Source organism: Rhinoraja longicauda, chromosome 10 (genome assembly GCF_053455715.1).
Source record: "Rhinoraja longicauda isolate Sanriku21f chromosome 10, sRhiLon1.1, whole genome shotgun sequence".
Classification (NCBI taxonomy): Eukaryota; Metazoa; Chordata; class Chondrichthyes; order Rajiformes; family Arhynchobatidae; genus Rhinoraja; species Rhinoraja longicauda.
This window is the reverse complement of record NC_135962.1, coordinates 6,251,737-6,273,854: the sequence shown is the minus strand read 5'-3', so window position 1 is coordinate 6,273,854 and position 22,118 is coordinate 6,251,737. Positions and strand designations below refer to the sequence as shown.

Here is a 22,118-nt window from a genome sequence, read left to right as displayed (position 1 = left end):
CTGATAGAGCCTTCCTGACATCAACCACTGTCTGCGTGCACACAAAAGCTTCTTGAGAAACCTTCTTCTTGTTCTTCTTCTGAAGAAATGGTCTCGACGCGTGACATCGCCCATTCCTTCTCTCCAGAGATGCTGCCTGTCCCGCTGTTACTCCAGCATTGTGTGTCTATTTTCTTGTCGTAGACGTCTTTTTTTTGATGCCCCTACCGTGGGAAGGAGGTGTGGTGTGGAGTGGACTGGGGATAAAAGCCGTGGGATAGCTCAGAGGCAGATTCCTTTCTCAACAACGTGTTGACTTCGCATTGTTACCTTGAAATGTTGAGTGCTCGACGACGAGGTGTTTATGGATGTGATCAAATCAATTAGTGCATTGATTTACTTTGATGCTTGGTGTCCTTGGTTTAGGGTGTGTTTCACCTTCCCCGGTTACCTGGAGAGGTCTAGATAAACAGGCATAGGTCAACAGATGAAGGGTGGAAGGTATTCGAGACAATAGACATTCGAGCCAGCACCGCCATTCAATGTGATCATGGCTGATCATTCTCAATTAGTACCCCGTTCCTGCCTTCTCCCCATACCCCCTGACTCTGTTATCTTTAAGAGACCTATCTAGCTCTCTCTTGAATGCATTCAGAGAATTGGCCTCCACTGCCTTCTGAGGCAGAGAATTCCACAGATTCACAACTCTCTGACTGAAAAAGTTTTTCCTCATCTCAGTTCTAAATGGCCTACCCCTTATTCTTAAACTATGGCCCCTGGTTCTGGACTCCCCCAACATTGGGAACATGTTTCCTGCCTCCAACATGTCCAACCCCTTAATAATCTTATACATTTCGATAAGATCTCCTCTCATCCTTCTAAATTCCAGTGTATACAAGCCTAGTCGCTCCAGTCTTTCAACATATGACAGTCCCACCGTTCCGGGAATTAACCTAGTAAACCTACGCTGCATGCCTTCAATAGCAAGAATATCCTTCCTCAAATTTGGAGACCAAAACTGCACACAGTACTCCAGGTGCGGTCTCACTAGGGCCCTGTACAACTGCAGAAGGACCTCTTTGCTCCTATACTCAACTCCTCTTGTTATGAAGGTCAACATTCCATTTTCTTTCTTCACTGCCTGCTGTACCTGCATGCTTCCTTTCAGTGACTGATGCACTAGGACACCCAGATCTCATTGTACGTCCCCTTTTCCTAACTTGATACCATTCAGATAATACTCTGCCTTCCTATTCTTACCACCAAAGTGGATAACCTCACACTTATCCACATTAAACTGCATCTGCCATGCATCCGCCCACTCACACAACCTGTCCAAGTCACCCTGCAACCTCATAGCATCTTCCTCACAGTTCACACTACCACCCAGCTTTGTATCATCTGCAAATTTGCTAATGGTACTTTTAATCCCTTCATCCAAGTTAATGTATATTGTAAATAGCTGCGGTCCCAGCACCGAGCCTTGTGGTACCCCACTAATTACTGCCTGCCATTCTGAAAGGGACCCATTTATCCCCAATCTTTGCTTTCTGTCTGAAAGAGGAGAAAGAAGCACAGTCTGTGGTGAACAAAGGAGGTCAAGAATATTAAGGGTGGCACGGTGGCACAGCTGTAGAGTTGCTGCCTTACAGCACCAGAGACCCGGGTTCCATCCTGACTACGGGTGCCTGTCTGTGCACAATTTGTACCTTCTCCCCGTGACCGCGTGGGTTTTCTCCAGGATCTCCAGTTTCCTCCCACACTCCAAAGACGTACAGGTCTCTAGGTTAATCAGCTTAGTACAATTGTAAATTGTCCCTTGTGTGTGTAGGATAGTGTTAGTGTGCAGGGATCGCTGGTCGGCACGGATTCTGTGGGCCGAAGGGCCTGTTTCCCCGTTGTATCTCTAAACTAAACTAAACTAAATAACATTCAATAGAAAAGTAAGGCAGACGTTTTTAAGGTGGTTGGGGAAAGATTTAATAGAAACCCGAGGGGTAACTTATTCACGCAAAGGGCGGTAGGTGTATGGAACGAGCTGCTGGAGGAGGTAGTCTAGGCAGGGACTATTGCAACATTTATGAAACAGTTAGACAGATGCATGGATAGGACAGGTTTATAGGACAGGTTTTGAGGGATATATGCCAAATGCAGGCAGGTGGGACTAGTGTAGATGGGACATGTTGGCTGGTGTGTGTGCAAGTTGTGCTGAAGGGCCTGTTTCCATGCTGTATCACTCAATGACTATGACTCAGGCTAAGGCTGGTGGGCTGTTAGGAACAAAGTCCTAACCTCTCGCGATAGCTCAAGCCCTCAATTCCTGGCAACATCTTAGTAAATCTTCTCTTCATTCTTTCCAAGTGCCCCTCTAAGCCTTTCCCTTTGCCTGCGTTTGACCCATAACCTCTGTCGGCACCTGGTATTTTGCTTGGGCAGCTTACAACCCAGCGGTATGAATATTGATTTCTCTAACTTCAAGTAGCCTTTGCTTTCCCTCCCTCTCTGTCCTTCCCCCACCCTGGTTCTCCGACGAGCTTCACTGTCCTCCTGATTAATCTTGCTGTTTGTATGCCCCATTGTCACCTTCCCCATAGCTAACAATGAACCATTTAACATTTCCGTGAGCATCGTCCGCTTTGATCTGTCGTTTTCACACCTTGCCCTGTCCTTTTTACGCGGTACATTTCTTTGTACCCTCCATACCTCCCCCCTGACTCTCAGTCTAAAGGAGGGTCCCAACCCCAAACGTCACCCATTCCTTCTCGCCACAGCTGCTGCTTGTCCCGCTGAGTTGCTCCAGCATTTTGTGTCTGTCCTCTAACCCCCTGACCGTGTGAAACCCGCAACTGCCTGGCACTGGAGACTAATCCAGTGGCACAGGGGCTGGAGGCCAGAGGGGACGTCTCCCTCTAACTCAAAATGGGGCCTTGTTTCTTGGGCCAGGAGGAGATGAAGTCTCGCGTGCAGCTGGAGCGCCGGCTGAAGGAGGCGGAGGAGGCATTGAAGCGGCTGGAGCAGGGCCTGGCCTCCAACGAGCGCACCGTCGAGACGACCGAGCTGATGAAGGGGGACGTGGGCGAGCTGAGGAGTAAGTGAGGAGGAAGTTGGCCGTGGGGCCGCAGATGGTTCATGACGTGCTCTGTGCCCCCCCCGCTCCGCCCGTCCCCCCACTCCCTCCCAGCCAAACCGATGGCCCTTCTTCAAAGGGGAGAGGTTCAGGAAGTGAGTGAGGAGCTGGTGGAGGAGAGAGTTTGGGTTTGGGTTTGGCTCCAGGGGTGCAGAGTTCCTTGAGGGACGTGTGATGGATGGGTTTGCACAAGTACCGAAGGGGGAGATGCTTCACAAAATGCTGGGGTAACTCAGCGGGACAGGCAGCATCTCTGGAGAGAGGGGGTGGGTGACGTTTCTGGGTCGAGACCCTTCTTCAGACTGAAGGGGGAGGTCACGGAGAGAATTAAAATAGAGGCAATTCTGCTAGCCAGGCTGAGTCAGGGGGCGCTGGGTCAGGGGGCACTGGGTCAGGGGGCACTGGGCCAGGGGGCACTGGGTCAGGGGGCACTGGGTCAGGGGGCACTGGGCCAGGGGGCACTGGGTCAGGGGGCACTGGGTCAGGAGGCATTGAGGAGAAATTCCTCCTCATCTTCTTCCTAAAGGAACGTCCTTTAATTCTGAGGCTATGGCCTCTGGTCCTAGACTCTCCCACTAGTGGAAACATCCTCTCCACATCCACTCTATCCAAGCCTTTCACTATTCTGTAGGTTCAATGATGTCCTCCCTCATTCTTCTAAACTCCAGCGAGTACAGGCCCAGTGCCGACAAACGCTCGTCATAGGCTAACCCACTCATTCCTGGGATCATTCTTGTAAACCTCCTCTGGACCCTCTCCAGAGCCAGCACATCCCTCCACAGATATGGTGCCCAAAACTGCTCACAATATTCCAAATGCGGCCTGACCAGCTCCTTATAGAGCCTCAATCTCCACTGAGATTCTCCTTGGAACCATTGTGTTCTCTCAGAGTGTCGTTGTCCCTGACCGGTTCAACCCCTTTGATTGTCAACCCAATTTGTTTGAGTGAGGCCAGAATGAGGGATATGGGTGGAAGGGGGGGGGGGGGGGGGGAGATGAGGGGGAGGGGAAAGGAACAAGGTGACCAAGATGGTGGGAGAAATGTATGAGGATAGGGGTTGGGGGGTGGGAAGAGAGGGACTGGCACGACCACAACAAATTGTGGCGGTCACGGTGGCACAGCAGGAGAGTTGCTCCCTTACAGATTAAGGGCGCTGTCTGTACGGAGTTTGTACGTTCTCCCCGTGACCTGCATGGGTTTTCTCCGACATCTTCGGTTTCCTCCCATACTCCTAAGACATACAGGTTTGTAGGTTAATTGGCTTGGTAAATGTAAAAATTGTCCCTAGTGGGTGTAGGATGGTGTTAGTTTAGTTTAAAGATTCAGCGCGGACACAGGCTCTTTGCCCCGGTGGGCCGAAGGGCTTATTTCCGCGCTGTATCTCTAAACTAAATGAATGACTGCGCGATCTTCATTCACTAAGGGTGCCAACTGTCAGTAGCTGCGATAACGTGGGATGTTCTGGTGGAGTCAACTCTGGAGCTAGACCTTGCCCCATTGTGCGGCCCATGTTTTACATGATGCCCCAGTACCATGGGACCTTCTGGTGAAGTCACCTCTGGAGCTAGTCCTTGCCCCAATGTGCTGCCCATTGTGTTACTCAGTGCTTGTCCTCCATAGAGTTCTTTGAGGAGTGCATCCGGAAGGCTGAGATCGAGGCCAATCTGCCGATCATCATGAAGAACTCTGTCTACGTGCAGCGGGCCGCTGCTCGCCGGATCAAGAGCTGCCGCTTCCGCCGCAGGAAATCCACCGCTGTCTGGAACTCTTTCGGTGAGTGCCCCTCGCACCGTGGGGGTCTGGGAGGGGTGGGTGCCCACCTCACCGTGGGGGTCCGGTAGGGGTGAGTGCCCACCGCACCGTGGGGGGAGGGGTGGGTGCCCACCTCACCGTGGGGGTCCGGGAGGGGTGAGTGCCCCCCAGCACCGTGAGGGACCGGGAGGGGTTAGTGCCCCTCGACCGTGGGGGTCCGGGAGGGGTGAGTGCCCCCCAGCACCATGAGGGACCGGGAGGGGTGAGTGCCCCTCGACCGTGGGGGTCCGGGAGGGGTGAGTGCCCCTCGACCGTGGGGGTCCGGGAGGGGTGAGTGCCCCCCAGCACCATGAGGGACCGGGAGGGGTGAGTGCCCCTTGCTCCGTGGGAGGGGTGGGTGCCCACCGCACTGTGAGGGACCGGGAGGGGTGGGTGCCCACCGCACTGTGAGGGACCGGGAGGGGTGGGTGCCCACCGCACTGTGAGGGACCGGGAGGGGTGGGTGCCCACCGCACTGTGAGGGACCGGGAGGGGTGAGTGCCCCTTGCTCCGTGGGAGGGGTGAGTGCCCCTTGCTCCGTGGGAGGGGTGAGTGCCCACTTTACCGTGGGGGACCGGGTGAGTGCCCACCGCACCGTGGGGGGAGTGGGAGGGGTAAGTGCCCACCAGCCCTGTGCAGGGACTGGGTGGGGTGAGTGCCGGGAGGGCGATTGGGTGGGGGGGGGGGTCTTTATCCAGGTGCACAGTTGTGTTTGTGAGGAAGAGAGGGAGGGAGGCCAGGTGCTGAGTCCCTGGTCTTCCTGTGGTCCACCTGGATGAAGGGGAGGACGGTGTTGCTGAGGGGACGCTCAGCAGCCCCTCTCCACTTACACACGCACTGCCCCCTTTGGCTGCTGGTCCCCATCAGCGAGCTGGCTGTTCACCTCAGTTGCAGGTACCCCGCTGGCTGTTTGTGCATCTCCGCTAGAACAGTGGAGGCGCCCGCAGGCCGACTACTCACTTCACCCGCTGGGGTGACCATTCTTTTTGTTCCCATGCTTTTCCCCCCTGGGAAACGAGTGTGGATCAGTGGAGGAGCTGATTAACATCTGACTGATTCATGACCGTGTAAACCTCGATTGATGCCCCACCTCCTCAGCCTTTCTCCTTGAGAAAGGAGAGCCCATCTGTTCAGCTGCTGGCGATTCCGCCCCTCAGCTCTGCTGTCATCCTTTGCATGTTGTGCAGAGCAGAGCAAGGCAGAGCAGAGCTGTGACCGTACCGGCTCTCCAAACACCAGCTAATCAAGGTTCAGCATAAGTTTAACGTAAGTTTTTCTTTCTGACCGACCGTCTGGAAGTCGGCCTCGGGTGCAGGAAGGATCTGCGGATGCTGGTTTACATGGGAGACAGACACAAAATGCTGGAGCAACTCAGCGGGACAGGCAGCATCTCTGGGAGAGAAGGAATGGGTGACGTTTTGGGCAGAAATATTACCCATTCCTTCTCGACAGAGATGATGCCTGTCCCGCTGAGTTTAGTTCAGTTTAGTTCGGAGATACAGCGCGGAAACAGGCCCTTCGGCCCACCGAGTCTGCGCCGACCAGTGATCCCCGCACTTTAACACTATCCTATCCTACACTAGTGACAAGTTTACATTTACACCAAGCCAATTAACCTGCAAACCTGTACGTCTGGAGTGCGGGGAAATCTCGGAGAAAACCTACACGGGTCACGGGGAGAACATACTAACTCCAGAACGTACTAACTCCAGCATTTACTCCAGCATTTTGTGTCTATTGCAGAAGCCAACTGCAGTCCTTTGCTTGCATGCTTTATTGGTCGCGTTAGAGGTTTGTGAATTTGTGATACTAGATCCCTGTGCTCCTCAATTATACGCTTGCTTTCCCCGGCAGCATGTGGCCACCTGCTGGTCCTGTAGCTGTGGCCTTGCTCCCCCCTGGGTCAGGCTGCAGAGAGACGAGCTGCCCCAGAAACATCAAGAGCTGGTTTAATCGCTGAGGCCATCACGGCACAGTGTCACTTTAGTTTATTGTCACGTGTACAGTGAAAAGCTTTTGTTGCGTGCTATCCCATCAGCGGAAAGATAATACATGATTACAATCGAGCCATTTACAGCGTACAGATCATTGTTAAAGTAGGAAGTGTTGCTGTCAAAGTAGAGATTTCAGAGTGTGGAGCGATTATAATATGTGTTTGTAGATCTGCTTCTGTGGCCAGCACACAGAATAGTCGCCTGGGTTGGGCACAATGGGGAAAGGTTCAGTTTGCCCCACTTCCCGCCCAGCCCTGCCCCTGTGACTGAGTTTATCCAGGGAGCATGTTCCACTTGCAATCACCACTGATCCGACCCTCACCAGGGCCGAGTCTTCACCCATCTACTGCCCTCTGACACCCACCTCCCTCCACTCCATCATCCACTGGGCCTGGGCAATGGGTTGTGGATGTCCCAGAGCAGAACCAGAGGAGTTGTTCTAATCCTGTGTGTCTCTCTCCTCGGGACTGTCTTCTTCTGTCCAATGTTTTCCATTACATTGATGCTCCAACATCTCTCTGCTTATTTCCACTCCTCCATTGTAAGCGTCACACAGACGCTTTGAATCTCACTGTCCTCACCCCTCCAGGGCTCTCGTCTGCAACCCCCTCCCCTCAGCTCCTCCAGCCCCGGAGGCCTGCTGGCCACTGTACTACTGAAGCCCAGGCTTGATCCTCTCTGCCCTCTCCTCCATCTGCTCACTCCTTGTGTTGTCTGTCGGTGTGAAGCTTGTGTCCGCTGTGTGTTCTGATTGCTGTCAAGCTCCTGGTGCTGGTTCCTTTTTCCTGTAGCTCTGCTATTTTAAGATCCCTGCTCTGAACCTCTGGAGCTGGAGCTGGTGAGCAGGTCCTCCATGATGACGAGACGTCATTGTCACTTGTACCTAGCGAGGTGCAGTGAAATTATTTGTTTTTGTAAGCTCGCAAAAGAGTCGGCGCAAAGACGCCCCGACAAAGTTACCAAAAGTACTCATCCCTGCTTCGTTCCCCCCATCGGTTCTCCTCTTTGTTCTCAGCGGTCCCCCAACACCAGGTCCCCCTTTGTCCTCGTCCCCCAACACCAGGTCCCCCTTTGTCCTCGTCCCCCAACACCAGGTCCCCCTTTGTCCTCGTCCCCCAACACCAGGTCCCCCTTTGTCCTCGTCCCCCAACACCAGGTCCCCCTTTGTCCTCGTCCCCCAACACCAGGTCCCCCCTTGTTCTCGTCCCCCAACACAAGTTCCCCCTTTGTCCTCGTCCCCCAACACCAGGTCCCCCCTTGTTCTCGTCCCCCAACACCAGGTCCCCCCTTGTTCTCGTCCCCCAACACCAGGTCCCCCTTTGTCCTCGTCCCCCAACACCAGGTCCCCCCTTGTCCTCATCCCCCAACACCAGGTCCCCCCTTGTCCACATCCCCCAACACCAGTTCCCCCCTTGTTCTCGTCCCCCAACATCATGTCCCCCCTTGTTCTTGTCCCCCAACACCAGGTCCCCCCTTGTTCTCATCCCCCAACACCAGGTCCCCCCTTCTTCTCATCCCCCAACATCAGGTTCCCCCCTTGTTCTTGTCCCCCAACACCAGTTCCCCCCTCGTTCTCATCCCCCAACACCAGGTCCCCCCTTGTTCTCGACGAGGACCCCCCCATTCCGGGCCTCCCTTGTTCTCGGCGAGGCGGCCCGTCCACCTCAGCCTGACCCCATCCTCGACCCTGAGGCTCTGTCCTTGGCCCGACTCTGTTCGAGGCTCCGACCCAGCCTCGAGGCCGCGACCCCCAGCGGTGGGACGTCGGGTAGGCCTGCTCTCGCTCACCACCCTGGTGATCACTGCCCTCAGCCCACTGGGCATCAGGCTGGGGCTGTGCTGGCGGGAGAGGTGGGACGGGTGCGGGCAGATGGGGAGCACCCGGGATGTGGCCACTGACCGTGGGGGACTGCAGCGGGTCACACACAGTCCGCAGCAATGATCCCCCAAACCTCAGTGCGAAATACAGGTATCCCATCTCCCCCTTAACCCATCCCCCCCCCTCCACAACCAACCCTCCTCACCCCCCTCTCCTACCCTTCCCAATCCCTCCGGCACCCCCTCACCCCTCCCCCCCCCCCCCCCCCCCCCCGCACCTACCTCCTGGTCCAAGGGGGCTGCCGGAGGGGTCACTGCCAGCCGCCCTGTTTCTCTCCTGCAGCCGGTGCCGGGCATCGTTCACAGGGAGAGCCGGCCGAGACCTGAGACGGGGGTCAGGAGACGGCAGCGGAAGACGGACACGCCTCACGCGGCGGGAGTGAAGCTGCTGAAGCCTGGCCTGGCGGGGTGCGGGCCGGGGGGGCCGCGGGGCCGGGTGGGGACGGGGGCAGTCTAGGGCTTGCTCACATCTACCACTCCTCACCCTCTCCCGCCCTCTGCCGCCTCACCCCGGGGACAGTGACCGTGGTGGGACCGGACCCGCGGTCAAAGCCACTGTCTGCTGACTCTCCTGGGGGCTTTAGTGCATCCCAACCATCACCACAAAGCTAGCAAACCCACCTCCACAAGGTCGAGACTGAAGTGAAGGCAGCTTCTCTCTGACCTGATCAACTGCCCCTGCCCCCACACACAGGCATCAGTCTGAGCCATAGAGTCAGAGTTTTACAGCACGGAAACAGGCCCTTCGGCCCATCTTGTATACTGGGCTGGACCTATTTGCCTGCATTTGGTCTGCTAAACCCTTCCTATCCCTAAACCTGTCCAAATGTATTTTAATAGTTGTAATTGTACCCCCTTCTGTGGCTTCCTCTGTAGCTCATTCCAGATACAGTCTACCCTCTTTGTGGAAACATCACCCGAGATCCCTTCTTTCCTGAAGGCTACACCCTCTAGTTTTAGAATCCTCTACCTTTGGGAAAAAGACAGTGAGCGTTCACTTTATCCATGGCCCTCGTGAACTTGTTCACCTCAATAAAGTCACCCAGCCTCCTTTGCTTTAAAGAAAATATTCCCAGCCTATCCAACCTATAACTCGAGCCCACTAGGCCAAGAAACATCCTGGTGAAATGAGTAGGAAGGAACTGCAGATGCTGGTTTAAACCGAAGATAGACACAAAAAGCTGGAGCAACTCAGCGGGTCGGGCAGCATCTCTGGAGAGAAGGAATGGGTGATGTTTCGGGTCGAGCGAGGCCTGTTTCCTTTATCATCGTTACATTTTTGCATATCTTTCATTCACTTGTTCTATGTCTCTCTACATCATCGTCTGTATCTCCCGTTTCCCTCTCCCCTGACTCTCATTTTGAAGAAGTTATTCCAGCACTTTGTAGTCTTTGCCCTATATCATTGATTAGAGAAAGCAGGCTTGGCCTGTTTGTAAGGAGAGGAATGGGCGCTGTTAATGTCGATCGATGTGGGATCTGTAGATGCATTGTAGAAACAGTTAAGGAATAAAAACTTTGCACAACATTTTCAACATGACTCTAAGTCCCACACCTTGGTTTGCAGTGAATATCTAATTCCCAGGAACTGTAACCCAGGCACAAACAGTCCAGGCTTCCACCCCAACACCTCTTTCCATTGAAGGTTTAATGCACCTGGTGGTTTTCTCCATGACCTGATGTGGATGTCATCAGTTCTGCTTGGTTGGTCCTAACCCTAAACCTGGCAGGGAATTCAGGACAAACTTCTGCTTCCCGGGATGCGGGCAGAGTGTGGTGTGTGGGGAGGTTGAGGCGTTGAAGGGGAAGTTACGTTCGTCCTTGAGGGGAAAAAGGAGTGGACAATCCATCTGATGATTGCACGGGGCCCATGGAGTGGCCTGTCTCTGAACTACACGTTCCACACGCCGCACCCTGCAGTCAGGTGCTTGCTTGCAAGGCACCCCATCTCCTGTTCCATCAGCTCCTCCTTGATCTCTCATCCCCTCCGTCGCTGCATTGGTTCCATTGTTCTGTTCGTCATGTGTTTTGGATCACCCTGATTCATCCCCAAGTCTGTCTTGATGTCGGTTTCCCCTCTCTCCTGATCCTTAACCCTTTCAGCCTCCTTCAGTTCAAGTGATGGCTCCACTTCCCCCCTCTTCCCCCAGTAACTCTCTGACATCTCCGTGTCTCTCCAATCCTCCAGTATTGTCCACATAATGTTGCTGGATTTTTAACCAATGCCCAAGACTTGGCTCCCTCTACTGCCCTGAGTCTGTGCTACAAGGCCTCTTTCTTCAATCGGGTTCATAGTTACTGGTGCTTCTGTGTCTATGCGTTTAATAACCCTCAAAGGAGTGCATTGAGAGGTCGCGCAGTATTAATAACACTATATAAATACATATTGTTTGCACTGGGCATGTGACAGTAAACAATCTATGTAAGCTTGTATATTAAGAGGCACATGTGGTTGCTTTCAATTAGCAAACATCCCCGGAGGGACTTCATGGTTGATTGGGTCGACAAATTGTAAAGAAAGATCTTCGGGTGCATCCAGTCGAACCGAAAATGCTGAAAATCTGCAGGCAGATGCTGGAAATCTGAAATAGAAATAGAAGCTGCTGGGAACACTCAGCAGGTCAAGCAGCATCTGGGGAGAGAGATGCAGGGTTAATGGTTCAATCTCGTATCGGATCTGATTGCAGGTCGGAGAGAAGCAAGAGTAAGTCAGGAGGTGGAGAAGGGGGGAGCAAAAGTGGGCAGTGCATGAAAGTGTGGGATTCAGGACATAAAGTGGGATGAGGATGAAAGGCAATAGGCTGTGGAGGAAGGGCACAACGAGGTGTGTGTTTTCACACTCCTGTATCTCTTGCCTGATGGGAGAGGGGAGAAGAGGGAGTGGCCAGGGTGCGACTCGTCTTTGAATGTGCTGCTGGCCTTGCTGAGGCAGCGTGAGGTGTAAATGGAGTCAATGGAAGGGAGGTTGGTTTGTGTGATGGTCTGGACTGCGTCCACAACTCTCTGCGAATTCCTTGTGGTCTTGGGTGGAGCTGTTCCCAAACCAAGCTGTGATGCATCCTGATAAAATGCTTTCTGCGGTGCACCTGTAGAGGTTGGTGAGGGTTGTTGGGGACATGCCGAACTTCCTAAGCCAGGGAGATCACATTGTGACTACCATGAATACATTGTAGAGTGACCACGCCATCAATACATTTTAAGGAGATCAGAAGTGTCCGGCACGGTGGCGCAACGGTAGAGTTGCTGCTTTACAGCGAATGCAGCGCCGGAGACTCGGGTTCGATCCTGACTACGGGTGCTGTACTGTAAGGAGTTTGTACGTTCTCCCCGTGACCTGCGTGGGTTTTCTCCGAGATCTTCAGTTTCCTCCCACACTCCAAAGACGTGCAGGTTTGTAGGTTAATTGACTGGGTAAATGTAATTTTAAAAAATTGTCCCTAGTGTGTGTAGGATAGTGTTAATGTGTGGGGATCGCTGGGCGGCGTGGACTTGGTGGGCCGAAAAGGCCTGTTTCCGCGCTGTATCTGAAATATGAAAAATAAATATGAAAAATAATATCAGTTGTGCTTATTGGACTTGGTATAACAATCCCTACTGTAATCGGCACCTTCTTAATCTCTTGAGTGGGGGTAGGGGTAAAGACTTAATTGGGGTCATCAGGTGGGCACCCTCCTTCCTTGGTGTTTCGTTGATGAATACAATGTAGAAGAGATCACTCCAGATATACAGTGTAGATGAGTCCCATCATGAAAACAGTGCAGGTGAAATCACATCATTGATCACTAGAAAGGAGAGGACACCATTAATTCAGGGTAGGACCATGCCATGTATGTTGTGTAGGATGTTTCACACCCTGAACACAGTGCAGGAAAGATTGTACCGTGAAAACAGTGTATACGAGATTACAGCATGGATACAGAGGAGGGAGGTACAGTGTTAAAGTAAATTTGCTGCACTCTCGCTCATAATTACCTCTTGGCATCCTGGATGGCGTAATGGACGGAGAGAAAGCCAAGACTTTGCGTCAACTGTGGTTCGCGAGGTGGGGAATGGAATGTGGTGAGGATGGGTTGTTGCAGAAGGAATGGAGCCCCTGGAATGCTTGCGTTGTCTGGTGGTGACATTGTGGCAGATGTGCCAAGGAGAGTGGAGATGGGTGGCTGGAAAGCAATGACCAGGAAGGCTCCCATCGGAGGTTAGAAAGAAAGAAATGACAAGAGCCAGTGGAGCACTACATATGAGGATGAAAATGGATGACATATTGCAGCCAGTGTTGGGGACATGACCATCATCGGAAAGGATGTGGTGGAGACCGAGAAATTGGAAGAAAGGAATGAGGTCCTTATCAAGGCGAGAGAAAGCATTGTCCAGGTGGTTGCAGGGGCTTGTGGGCTTGTGGTGAACATCTGATCCAACCTGAGATTGCAGGTATACCAGTCAAGGGAGGGTCATAACGTACTGAATAGTGAAAGGCTTGGATAGATGTGGAGAGGATGTTTCCATTAGTGGGAGGGTCTAGGACTAGAGGGCACAGCCTCAGAATTAAAGCCTTTGGGAAGGAGATCAGGAGGAATTTCTTTAGTCAGAGGGTGGTGGAATTCATTGCCACAGAAGGCTGTTGAGGCCAATAGATGGTTTTTAAGGCAGAGAATGATAGATTCGTGATTTGTACGGGTGTCAGGAGTTGTGGGGAGAAGGCAAGAGAATGGGGTTAGGAGGGAGAGATAGATCAGCCATGATTGAATGGCGGAGTAGACTCGATGGGCTGAATGGCCTAATTCTGCTCCAGTCACATGAACATGACCATCAGAGATGGCCAGGATGGAGGTGAAGGACAGCTATTCGATGGTGGGGTCATGATATGATCGAAGGGAAGGCACGAGGAGGTGTCTAAGAGCTAGCAGCTGGTAAGATAGAGGTCAGGGCACCAAAGGTGAGAGATCCAAAGCTCCCTGGAGGTGCCAACACAATAGATGTAGTGATAAAGAAGGTGTACTGGTATGCTTGCCTACATCGGGCAGGGCATTAAGTATAAGAGTCAGGAAGTCAAGCTGCAGCTTTATCGGACTTTGGTTTGGCTGCATTTGGACATTGCGTGCAGTTCCGGTCACTCCACTCCAGGATAGATGTGGAGGCTTTGGAGAGGGTGCAGGAGCTTTACCAGAATGCTGCCTGTATTAGGCATGAGGGAAGTTGGACAAACGGGGATTGTTTTATCTGAAGCGTCAATTCAGTTTCAGTTTAGTTTATTGTCACGTGTACCGATTTACAGTGAGAAGCTTTTGTTGCGTGCTAACCAGTCTGCGGAAAGACAATACATGGTTACAATCGAGCCATTCACAATGTGTAGATACATGATAAGGGAATAATGTTTCGTGCAGGGAGAAGCCAGCAAAGTCCGATCAAAGATAGTCCGAGGGTCACCAAAAAGGCAGATAGTAGTTCAGCACTCTCTCTGGTTGTGGTAGGACGATTCAGTTGCCTGATAACAGCTGGGATGGAACTGTCCCTGAACTTGGAGGTGTGTGTTTTCACACTTCTGTACCTTTTGCCCCGAGGGGAGAAGAGGGAGTGGCCAGGGTGTGACTCGTCCTTGATTGTGCTGCTGGCCTTGCCGAGGCAGCGTGAGGTATAAATGGAGTCAATGGAAGGGAGGTCGGTTTGTGTGATGGTCTGGGCTGCGTCCACAATTCGCTACAGTTTCTCGCGGTCTGGGATGGAGCTGTTCCCAAACCAGGCTGTGATGCATCCTGATAAAATGCTTTCAATGGTGCATCTGCAGAAGTCAGTGAGAGTTGTTGGGTGGGGACATGTTGAACATTGGTGTGGGAGGTGTCGGTGTGCCCTCTTGGTCGTTGTTTCAGTATGGGTGGTCCAGGAGAAGTTGTTGTCTACGAATTTAAATTTTGGTTGAGGGCAGACCTGACAGAAGTATATATGAGAGGCATAGATACGAGAGACAATCGTGATCCTTTCCCCTGGGTGGAAACGATCAATGACTGGAGGGCATGGTTTTTGGGTGAGAGAGGCAAAGTTTAAAGGAGATGTTTTTTTACACAGTGAGATGTAGACTTGAGTGGAGAGTAATGTATGCCCCACAAAGTGGCAGCTCCATGCGGCCCAGGAAGGTTCCCACACCAACATCCATTTTGAGGAAGTAAAAGAGGTTAGAAATGACAATGAAGTCGTTTCATGACAACGAAGTCGTTTCATGACAACGAATGAAGTCGTTTCATGACAAGGGGGGGGGGGGGTCAAAATGGGATCGGCTGCTGCGCCCACGGAAGGATCCACAGGCCATCCCAATGAGAGACGGAGGGTCAAGCCTTGCGCCCAGGAAATTAGAGGTTACACATGGCGAGAAGGGATTGGAAACATCCCAGACCTAGTTAGGGATGTGTTAGCCAAGAAACATTTAGAGAGACAGACTCATTGAATGGTGGTGCTGGCTCGAAGGGCCAAAGGGCCTACTCCTGCACCTATTGTCTATTGTCTAATGGAGAGCATGTCATTGTGGCCTCGTGGTCCCTGCAACCTGAGAGGCTTTATTTTAATTTAACAGCAATGGATTTCCACTGGCTTTTCTTCCTGCTGCTCCTTCTGCCTTGTGTACAGAGGACATTTTTCAATCTCTCTGTATTCCAGCCTTGCGCCAGCAGATGGCAGTGTTGCCTTGCAATCTGTCACTTGACATCCCTGTCTCACGGCAATGGGTATCCAGCAAATGCCTCAAGCTTGGAATCAGATGCATTCACTGCATGGGAGGCCTTTCAACCATGTAATGGTTGATAGGTCTCCCATGCAGTGAATGCATCTGATGCTAAAAGCATCCATGCTAAAAGTACATTGGTATTAGGGTTTATGAAACATCTAAAAATTGTCAATTATTTAAGTTGTCAAACAATAGTAGAAAACCAATAATATTAATTTTTTTAATTGTGTTTAATTTTTTTTAATGATTTCATTCATTGAGTGGAGCAAGACTGTTCAATAGAAACCTCCTTTATATCCACAGAGGTATAAAATGGGAGTGTTTTAATTTCAGTTTGCCATTTTCCTCTTTCCCAGCACCCCTCTGGACTGTACAATCCGGCTCCCACCTGGAGCTATGTATCCATCATTGTGGCAGATATGGAGCCTGCCCACTATCCTCCTGAGATGTGCGTCTCAACCAGTCACTACAAGACAAAGGATGGCAATTTCACTTGCCGCCTTCATATTTAATCTGCCACCATCCCCATCCCCCCACTAACTCCCAAGTGAAAATGCTTTCTTGCCGACAGCTCTCCTGACCTGACTAATGCATGTGCTGTTCAAAGGCTCACCAGGTTTTGTGGGCAGAGGCAGTTTTACTCTCCACCTCCCAGCCCAAGTCCAGGAACAGCAGGTTGGGGAGCATGACTTCTTTATCGAAAACATGAGTGTATCAAATTCCCTCTGTGCTAAATAGACAATAGACAATAGGTGCAGGAGGAGGCCATTCGGCCCTTCGAGCCAGCACCGCCATTCAACGTGATCATGGCTGATCATTCTCAATCAGTACCCCGTTCCTGCATTCTCCCCATACCCCCTGACTCCGTTATCCTTAAGAGTCCCCGTGTGCGACTTCCTAAGTAGTGTCCGGGTGTTTCAGCTGAGACTTTATGCTGAATCCTCTGGAATTGACCTTCAGTCGATAACCCCACGGTGGACGATCGTAATCTTTTTCACAGGGTGGAAATGTCAAAGACTAGAAGTAAAGCTTTCAGATGAAAGAGGCAAAGTTTGAAGGACATGAATGGGGTAAGCCTCAAAGGACTGGAAGAGGTGATGGTGGAGGTAGATACAATAGGGCGTTTAGATTTTAGATTTAGATTTAGAGATACAGCGCAGAAACAGGCCCTTCGGCCCACCGGGTCCGTGCCGCCCAGCGATCCCCGCACATTAACACTATCCTACACCCACTAGGGACAATTGCCCAGCCAATTAACCTACATACCTGTACGTCTTTGGAGTGTGGGAGGAAACCGAAGATCTCGGAGAAAACCCACGCAGGTCACCGGGAGAACGTACAAACTCCGTACAGACGGCGCCCGTAGTCAGGATCGAACCTGAGTCTCTGGCGCTACATTCGCTGTAAGGCAGCAACTCTACCGCTGCGCCACCGTGCCGCCGTTTAAAAGGTATCTAGATCGGCACATAGATATGCAGGGAATTGGGGGATATGGATCACATGCAGGCAGAGACCAGTTAACTCGGCATCAGGCTTGGTATGGACATCGTGGGCCGAAGGACCTTTTCCTGTACTGTGCTATGTAACCCTGGGGTTTACCTGAAACTAGGGATGTGAAGCAGTGGGTGAGAGTAGCCAGTGGTGCTAACTTTCTCCTCACCGTGTGTTCAGGTTCCAGAACTCTGAGACACACGTGAATCTGGTGTCTGAGTACATGATTCACCAAAGGCTGGTGCACAGGTGCAGAGAGTAATTAGGAAAGACGAAGAAACATTGTTATTTACTACTCGTTTTTCACGTAAGGATAATGCCTTGGAAACAGCTTGGAGAAATTTTACTCAACTGGAATAGCTGAACAGATTATGAGAAGAGGGGAGGAACAGGCAAGGCAATTAAACATGTCAGAGATGACTTGATTGGTTCCGAGGAGTTTTAACAGAGTGGATGTTGGAGGGGTTGTTTCCCCTGGTAAAAGAATCTGGAAGTCGGGGTCATTGTATAAAAAAATGAAGGGTCACCTGTTCAAGAAAATAATAGGGCGATTTGTTTTCACTTTGAGGGTTATTAGTCTTTAGAACTTACGCAAAGTTTTGTTGATTATTTCAACAAAAATGGACAGATAATTGATTAGCAAGGAGGTGAAAGGTTGTTGGGCAGCATGATGTGGAGCACTTGCGGGGATGTGTGTGTGTGTGAGAGAGAGAGAGAGAGAGAGACCCCCTTTTTGTCATGGGTTGGGGTCTTGAGTAGAGTTTAGTTATAGTGATACAGTGGCAGAGCGTGGAAGGAGGCCCTTCGTCCCACCAAGTCCGTGCCGAGCAGCGAACTCCACACACTATCACTATTCTACACACACTAGGGACAATTTACAGAAGCCAATTATCCTACAAACCACGTATTTGGAGTGTGGGAGGAAACCGGAGATCCCGGAGAAAACCCACACAGGTCACGGGGAGAACGTACAAACTCTGTACAGACAGCACCCGTGGTCAGGATCGAACCCAGGTCTCTGGCGCTGTAAGGCAGCAACTCTACCGCTGCGCCACCCTGTGGATTAGACAGGTGAGAATGCAGCAGGTTAGTGTCAGGATACGAGGTATGGTTCATGCAGTTTTCCAGAAATAGCAAGGGTGTAAGAATTCAAAGTGTAGTTTTTGAAACTGACACGAGTCAAGAGTGTTTAATTGTCACATACACGCCAAATGAAACAATAAAATTCTTACTTGCTGCAGTTTTAAGGACACAATAAATGCTACAACACAACAAATAAATATACAATCAATAATCAGTTATACGTGGTAAACCAGACCATAATAGAGTAAGGCAACGTGTTTAGTGCAACTTCAGTAATGCAAAGGACTGCAGTAGATCGTTGCTGACGGTCCGGTTGTGGTTAGGATTGTTCTGTGTGGTTGATGGGAAGAAGCTATTCCAACAGAGGTAATGGTTTTCAAGCTCCTGTATTTTCTTCCCGATGGTAACAGTGAAGGGAGAGTGTTGCCAGGGTCTTTGATAATATTAGATACCTTCTTGAAGTAATGCTTCCTTTGATGGTGGGGAGGTCAATACCCGCGATGAACCAGGCAAGTTCACTACGTTCCCCAGCCCCCTTCGTTGCTGAGCGTTCGAGTTACTGAACCAGGCCATGATGTAACCAGTTAGTATGCTCTCCATTGCACACCTGTACAGGCAACATACATCCGTTTCACTGGAGGAGAAAATATAAGAATGAAAGATATCTAAATGCTAAATACAGTTGGCGAAAGGTGTGAAAGGTTAGTTTTGTAAGGCGCTTTCTATGAGATTGAGCAAGTTGAGAAAACTCACAACATAGCAGGAGGAAGCTCAGAGAACAGCTGATTTTAGATTTAGAGATACAGCACGGAAACAGGCCTTTCGGCCCACCGAGTCCGCGCCGCCCAGCGATCCCCGCACATTAACACTATCCTACACCCACTAGGGACAATTTTAAAAAAACATATTACCCAGTCAATTAACCTACATACCTGTACGTCTTTGGAGTGTGGGAGGAAACCGAAGATCTCGGAGAAAACCCACGCAGGTCACGGGGAGAACGTACAAACTCCGTACAGACGGCGCCTATAGTCAGGATCGAACCTGAGTCTCCGGCGCTGCATTCGCTGTAAGGCAACAACTCTACCGCTGCGCCACCGTGCCGCCCTGTTGATGCATGGCAAATGAAATACAAGTTTTATTGAAGATGCTTCGTCCCGTTTACCCCAGGCAACTTTTTGAAAGTAAATTTACCACCACCCTGTTTTGTTCAGTAATTTGAGTTTACCCTTCTGCCATAACAAAGCAACCGACAAAGGGGAAATTTTAAAATACTGTTTATAACATTATTATTTTAAGTTCAAATAACAATAATGGTTGGCGACATTTACCCCCTGGGGGTAAATTTACCCCAAGTTGGGGACCCTTGTACTGGATGGATAGAAGCTTGACTAGACTGGCAGTGGCAATGGTTGGCTGCCAGTGACTAATTGTGCTCTGCAGGGGTCGGTGTTGGGGCTGCAACTCATCACGATGTCCATCAATGATTTGGGTGAAGGAACTGAAGGCTTTGTGGCCAAATTTGAGGATGATAGGAAGATAGGTGGAAGGTCAGGTAGTGTAGCAGCAAAGACTCTGCAGAAGGACTTGGACAGTTCGGGAGTGTGGGCAGAGAAGTGGCAAATAGAATGCAGCGTAGCAAAGTGGGCAGTCATGCACTTTGGTAGGAATAAAGGCGTAGAGTATTTTCTAAATGGGGATAGGATTCAGAAATTGGAGGTGCAAAGGGGGACTTGGAAGTGCTGGTGCAGGATTCCCAAAAGGTTCATTTGAAAGTTGAATTGGTGGTAAGAAAGGCAAATGAAATGTTAGCATTCATTTCGAAAGGACTAGAATATAAAAACAGGGATGTACTGCTGAGTAGTGTAGGAAGGAAGTGCAGATGTTGGTTTCAACCGAAGATAGACCCAAGAAGCTGGAGTAACTCAGCAGGTCAGACAGCACCTCTGGAGAAAAGGAATAGGTGACGTTTCTGGTCGTTTGATTGGGGCATTGTGAGGCACAGTGGAGAGGTATGTTGGGAGAAACCCTCTTGTGAGAGGCTGTGTTTTGAGTGTAAATGTTGAGGCTTCGGCGAGGATGCTGAGCAGAGTGCAACAGCAGGATGAGGTGACGCCTTTTTCTTTTGTAACTTTCTTCTTTGGTCTAAGTGCTGTCAGGATGGCAGCGGTCTACTCCTCCTACAGGATACGAGAGATCGGGAGACTTTCAGACATTATGGGGGAAAGGGCATTTGCCACCACTTGCCTTCATTGGGAAAGGTATTGAGTATAAAAGCTGGGGCATCATTTGTCAGCGATGTCCATTACCCTTCCGCTTTGTTTCAGCGAACAATTCTCACTCTCTGGCTGTCCCCCAAGGTGAAGGTGAAGAGGAAATGGAGGAGTTGAAGGAGACGGCCAGGAAACTGAGCAGAGACCGTCGTTTCCGCGAGACCGTCTACAAGTACATGACCTTCAAAGATTCCTCAAAGTCCTGATGCTCACGAGAGGACGCTCTGCTTTGCTGTAATGTGATGCTTATATTTTAGGAGCCGTTCTCAATGTCCAACCTATGTACAGTTGGGTGGGCAAGAGTAGATTAATGTAGTAGACTTTTAGTTCCACCTCTACGATCCCACGATCCCAGCCAGCAGCAGGCTACTTCAATCAAAATCTCTGCTGTCTATTAGTGAACTGGGTTCCAATGGAGTTTTGGGACCTTGACCCATTTCTTCACACGTTGTAAGCTGCTCCTTTGTTTAGCCAGCATGATCAGAACTCACAGGATGCCAAGCGTGGCATTACGGTTCAAGGAGGAACAGCTCTTGAAATAGCAGTGCCAACGGCTGGCCAGTTAGGTGGATGCGAGGGACAGTATTTAACTCTGCACTTTTACCTTGTGTTCCATCAACCCAGCAGCCAAAACTCAGAACCTGCTTCATTTGCAAACACTAACATCCCTCAGTTTAATAAGTGCAACAATGAATGTGATCAATGAAAAGGAGCAAACTGCTCGTGAAGGAGCAAATCTTAATAAAAGCCCACTGTGGTATTATAATTAAAACCGTTGAAGGGATCTCCGGAGATGTGTCTCGTGCATTTGCTAGTACATTCTCAGAAGCGTCACCAGCCATGGTTTTGTCACACATCTAATTAAAACGTTCATGTGGCACAATTGGAAAGGTTTCTGGGGCGGTTATTTGCTGTGCTGTTGGTGTTGGAAGGGCACAGGAAATCACAAAAATTGGACAATAACCATGGCACCCATTTTGCATTCACAATCTTCCTTGCAGTTCCCTGATCCCTCTGGATCACTGCACAATCCTACCATGACCCCAATTGATGTGTCAGGGTCATTGACTGAACCTTTGCAAATTCCAGCTGGAATTTGTATGGTACTGGGTGGACGGTGAGCTTGAGGGCAGCGGAGAATCAATTTCATTGCCGTCCAGCTACAGTGACAGGGTCTTGTTTGGGACATCTGAAAGCTTGTCAGCGACAGGGAATGCATTCCCCGTTGGCACAGTTCCATGCACTAAAACCTCTGCAGCAGCACAGTGCAGAGGAAAAGGAATTGGCTAACTCAGCAAATAGCAGACATCTGCAATGGGGTTTCTGCATCTATTGGGGAGGTGCGTGTGAGGCGTGTTTTTTCTGAGGAGGCAACAACAGAAAACCCCCTGCCTATGGGATGAAGACCTCTCTCTGTGGTGCCTGATGGGATCAGACTGAACAGAGAAATAAATTCTCTTCAATCCACGAACAGCACAACATAATCCAACCCCAGAGATTTCTTGCGGAGGTGAAAACCAGACCACTTTGGGGAAGCAAAACTCAGGAAGAGTTGGCTCTGATCCATTCAGGTTGAAGGAAGTCTAGGAGCCTATTGTGGCCCTGATCAATGTCACCAGGGACCCACTGTCTGACCTAGCCAGGTCCACCTCTTGCCTGAACACAGTGCAGTCAGCTTCCACTACACAAGCCCACAGCAGCTCCAGACTTCCACTGTTCTCTTGGGAAAGCACTGATCTCCAAGCATCCGAGTAGAGTTGACGAATGCACTTAAATTTGGAACAACCAG

The 22,118-nt window shown here is 50.7% G+C and overlaps 1 protein-coding gene across 2 annotated transcripts in view; it reads left to right on the top strand.

Annotated features, from left to right (window-relative positions):
• The window catches only part of plekhd1 (pleckstrin homology domain containing, family D (with coiled-coil domains) member 1), a 57,701-nt gene extending 36,525 nt beyond the window's left edge, over positions 1-21,176 (top strand). The window contains exons 11-13 of one of the 2 annotated variants that reach the window (XM_078407066.1): positions 2,923-3,067; positions 4,728-4,880; positions 20,417-21,176. In XM_078407066.1, the coding sequence (XP_078263192.1) occupies positions 2,923-3,067; positions 4,728-4,880; positions 20,417-20,535 (417 nt within the window). In that variant the 3' untranslated portion in view covers positions 20,536-21,176. Of the gene's footprint in view, positions 1-2,922; positions 3,068-4,727; positions 4,881-20,383 lie in introns of both variants that reach the window. The other variant, XM_078407067.1, reaches the window with a different exon arrangement.
• Positions 21,177-22,118: the final 942 nt, after the last annotated feature.